This window comes from Triticum dicoccoides, chromosome 2A, assembly GCF_002162155.2.
Source record: "Triticum dicoccoides isolate Atlit2015 ecotype Zavitan chromosome 2A, WEW_v2.0, whole genome shotgun sequence".
Taxonomy (NCBI): domain Eukaryota; kingdom Viridiplantae; phylum Streptophyta; class Magnoliopsida; order Poales; family Poaceae; genus Triticum; species Triticum dicoccoides.
In genome coordinates this window covers 784,218,520-784,222,725 of record NC_041382.1, presented here as the reverse complement: position 1 = coordinate 784,222,725, position 4,206 = coordinate 784,218,520, and the positions used below count along the sequence as shown (strand labels likewise).

The 4,206-nt window shown below is 45.4% G+C and overlaps 1 protein-coding gene across 1 annotated transcript; it reads left to right on the top strand.

Moving 5' to 3' along the window:
• The first annotated feature begins 393 nt into the window (after positions 1-393).
• LOC119352530 (disease resistance protein RGA4-like) lies at positions 394-2,412 on the top strand. The gene is made up of 2 exons (XM_037619132.1): positions 394-573; positions 655-2,412. Exons 1-2 carry the CDS (start codon positions 394-396, stop codon positions 2,410-2,412), a joined length of 1,938 nt encoding a protein of 645 aa, XP_037475029.1.
• The last annotated feature ends 1,794 nt before the right edge of the window (positions 2,413-4,206 follow it).

The window sequence follows — 4,206 nt, the reverse complement described above, 5'->3', positions numbered from 1 at the left end:
AATTTGATGGTGGTTTATGTGCTGCTCCCTAGAGGAATTGATCACTGTGGCGAGGCTTTTTTTTTCTTTTCGGCCTGTGTGCATTCTGGTCTTTCAGACATCTTTTTGGTGCAGAGCCTGGGTGTAATCTGATATCTTCACGATATTAATATATTTCCTTTTAAAAAAATATGTACGCCCCAACTAAGTACTCCTTTGTGACCAGCGGTAACTCCATCCACTCTTTGCAACCGATAGGAGACAAATCCGAAGCACCCAAGATGCCGAGGGATCCACTACAGGTTAAGGTATCCCTTCTCCACCCTTTCATTACGGGCAACACTAACCCCACTTTGCTTTGCGTGCAGATGCAGGGAGGAGGAGCGATCTGTGGAGGCAAGGAAACATAAATCTATGGAGTTTGGTGTAGCCGCGTTCAGCGCGGTAGCGGGTGCCGTCGTCTCGAAGATCTGCATGCTGATGGAAAAGAAATTAAAGAAGGAACCAGAAATTAGAGCTAATGTTAGGTTCATCAAAGATGATCTCGAGGCGATCCAAGCTGCCATTGAACTTCACGGTCCTAATCGCGAACATGTCAGTTCTCTTTTTCTCTCCTAAATACAAGGTTTTTGTTGTTGAAGATATCAAGACACATGTTTGCTGATTGGTTTGCAGATAGTATTGATTGCACAACTGAGGCGCTTGGCATATGATATTGAAGACTGCATAGACTGCTTCGATGCCAACAAGACGACCCGCACTGATTTTGCCAACCAGATTGTTGACCTCAAGAAGAGATCAATTGAAACCACGGAAAGGATTCACAGGTTTAGATTCCCTTCAGAAGGGGATGGCAAGAGGACTGCACAAGTACAAGAGGCTGCTGTTGTTGTTCCCATAGAGCTTCAGAATCTTGGTGATTATAACCTCAACTGCTTGCTATATTTGTGCTTGTTCCCTCGTAATCATCATGTCAGGACTAAGCGTCTTGTAAGGAGATGGCTGGCCGAAGGACTTGTAGTGGGAGAACAAGACGCTGTGGAGAACATGAAAATTCTCACCAACTCCAGTATCTTCAATTCCATCCGGAGAAGCAGCAATGGGGAGGTGAGGAGATGCCAACCTACAGATGTGTTGTTCCGGTACATCTGCCAACAGTCAACATCTGAGAATTTCATACTGTTTTGTGACGGCGCGCAACCATCGCAGCGCAAATCGTTGCAGGGGCAAGTGGCCCGCAGGCTATCTGTCCATCCTCCTGCAACTGGCCAACTGAATCTGCCTCAGGATTTATCTCGTCTCCGGACCTTGGCGGTATTCCCTGCTGGTGCGGTGAGTATCACCAGTTATGAAGCTGTTTTAGATTTCACCAAGTATGAATTACTGCGAGTGCTGGACCTGGAAGAGTGTGCTCACATGAGTGAAGGTCATATCCAGGCTATCTACAAGCAGAAGCTGATGAAATATCTGAGCATCAATTTAGGCAGCATTCCTTCCATTACAAGGGAAATCAGGCACCTGGATCAGCTAGAGACCCTCCATCTGAGTGGAACCGAAACAGTGACGGTGTTCAAAGAGGTCCTCCTGCTGCCCAGATTGAAGCACCTGTTTGGGAGGGTTCAGCTATCGAAAACAGATAACACCATATTGGGATGGAGATTAAAGAGGTTCCTGAGAGACAAGAGTGTGCTGGAGACACTAGCAGGATTTGTCACCAGTGGGAGTCCAGGATTTCCACAACTGATGATGCGTATGAGGCGGCTGCGGAAGGTGAAGATATGGTTCAAATCTGACTCAAGTCAGAAAAACTTGGATGCTATTTCACTGGCCGTTACGAAGTTCATCCGTGATGGCACCAATGAGCCCGATCTTAACCGGTCCCTATCCATGGACTTCCGGCAATGCTCGGGAGAGTTCATGAATACTATACACTCTGATGCTAACAAGAAGGGCAGGCTTGACTCGCTCAAGCTGCGCGGCGTACTGAGCAAATTCCCTCAGTTTGTTGCACAGCTACGTGCTGTGGAGGAGCTATGCCTTTGGTCCACTGGTCTGAGCTGGACGGATATCCGAGACGGGCTGAGCACGGTGATGGGACTGAAATATCTCAAGCTTGTTGAAGATAACCTTGGGCGCGTCGATATACTGTCTGATCACCTCATGAGCGTTGAGCGGATATGCGTCGAGTGCAAGCAAAGCATGGAATTGGCAATCGTAGCTCACCCGCTGCCTAAACTTGTGTCACTTCATATCCTCTGTCAAAATCTGCATGTTATTCCTGGACCTCCCGGCATCGACATCACACGGATGGACCAACTCAAAGAAGTCGCGCTCCATCCACAAGTCGACCAAACAATAATAGATAAACTGCAACAAGCTGCAAGAGGGCATCGCAATACACCAGTCGTTTCGCTAGTTGAAAGCGCTCATTAACGCGGACTTAATCAAACACTGTGAGTTTCTTCCCTCTTTTGTTTTCACTAGAACATTATATATCTTTCATTTGGTAAATCATCCTCTTTGATTCTTTGCAGTGCAAATCAACAATGGAGACATTTTCTGTTTTGCTGCCTAGATCTGCGCAACAACTTAACCTGAGCAACCGATGAGCAGAGGCCAGGGGCTTCCCCCTTTCTGTATAAAAAACTTAGGATTGATCCTTCTTCAATTTGTTTGCGCGACCATTTTAATTGTAATAAGGTTTACCACATGTTATTCAATTTACCACTTTTGAAGTTACTCGCGTTCATCGGTTTATTGTATCATTTAAATGTTTCAGAGATTGAGACAAATCTTTCTGCTTACTGTACATTTTATTTTACCACCACAACTCAAAACTTCGTTATTTTCTTCCGATAATGGGCACTTTACCGACTTCAAACATCGCATCAAGGAAATAAAACAACATAGAGCTAAGAACTTATCTATTGACTGTTGTTTCACATTTACTCTCATGCATTGTTTAGTTTTGGCTTTCTGTGTTGAACAAGTTTGAGGATTTACCATTCTGTCATGTCCATTGATTTCTATTATTTAAAAGCTTGATCATACAAACTGTTTAATCTGTGAATTTACACATGGAAAAATCTGTGGCGAAGTGTAATGCTAGCACATTTTGGGGATCTATTTCTATCTATCTATCTATCTATCTATCTATCTATCTATCTATCTATCTATCTATTATTATTATTAAATGTAAAATACAGTGAAAACATGAGCAAAAAAATTGGCTAGAAAATCCCATGTTAATCAGAAAATACTAGCCTTAATATGCCGGGTCTTCTAAAATTAAGATCATGTCACCGTTCAATCTGCATAACTTATATAACATAGTGGGCCTATGAGGGACGTGGAGTTCCTACTCTCGGGCTCAGCTCCACACGCGCTCATGAAAAAAATCAAAACGAATACTAGAAAAATTCAAAAAATCCAATTTTTTTGTGTGGTAGATAATTTGATGTGTGAGGTCCGGTCCAAATTTCAATTATTTTGGACATTTGAGCAGCTCTCGGCAAAAAAAACAAAATCAGGGTCTGTAAAAAGGTTTACTATTCATGCACTGTTCTCACCCGATTTATCTTTTTTACCGAGGGCTGCTCAAATGTCCAAATTAGTTGAAAGTTGGAGCAAACCTCACGCATCAAATTATCCACCACACAAAAATATTGGAATTTTTATAGTATTTGTTTTGATTTTTTCTGACCGGGAGCAGATAAGCCTGGCACTACTGGAATCAGAGAATTTGCCATCAGCCAGTTCTTTGCCGTCAGCCAGCTGAGGGCAAAGGAGCTCTTTGCCGTCAGCTTACAAAAAATGGACAGCAAAGAACTGGCTGATGGAAAAGACCTTCTTTGCCATCAGCCAGTTCTTTGCCGTCCGCTAGCCAGCTGACAGACGGCAAAGAGGGAGGTGGCCCACACTAACGGGCTGATTAGGGAAAACCTAACGGGGCCCCTCTTTGTCGTCTGCTAGCAGACGACAAAGAGTAAAAAAGCGGACGGCAAAGGGGGGCGGACGGCAAACATTTAGGCTACTAACGGCCGAGCCCCACCCCGCCCATCTCTCTCTGTTTCTGTCCCGCTCCTCCCCGACAACCACCGCCACCCACCGCCACCCACCCTCGCCCCCTTGCCCCACCTCCCCTCGCCCTGTCGCGCCACCATCCCAACCATCCACCGCCGCCACCGCCACCCGCCACCGCCCCCTGGCCCCACCGCCCCTCGCCCC

Coding starts and splice junctions, on each gene's coding strand:
- LOC119352530 (XM_037619132.1), top strand. CDS start 394: ATGGAGTTTGGTGTAGCCGCGTTCAGCGCGGTAGCGGGTGCCGTCGTC. Junction 574..654: donor ACGGTCCTAATCGCGAACAT/GTCAGTTCTCTT, acceptor ATTGGTTTGCAG/ATAGTATTGATTGCACAACT.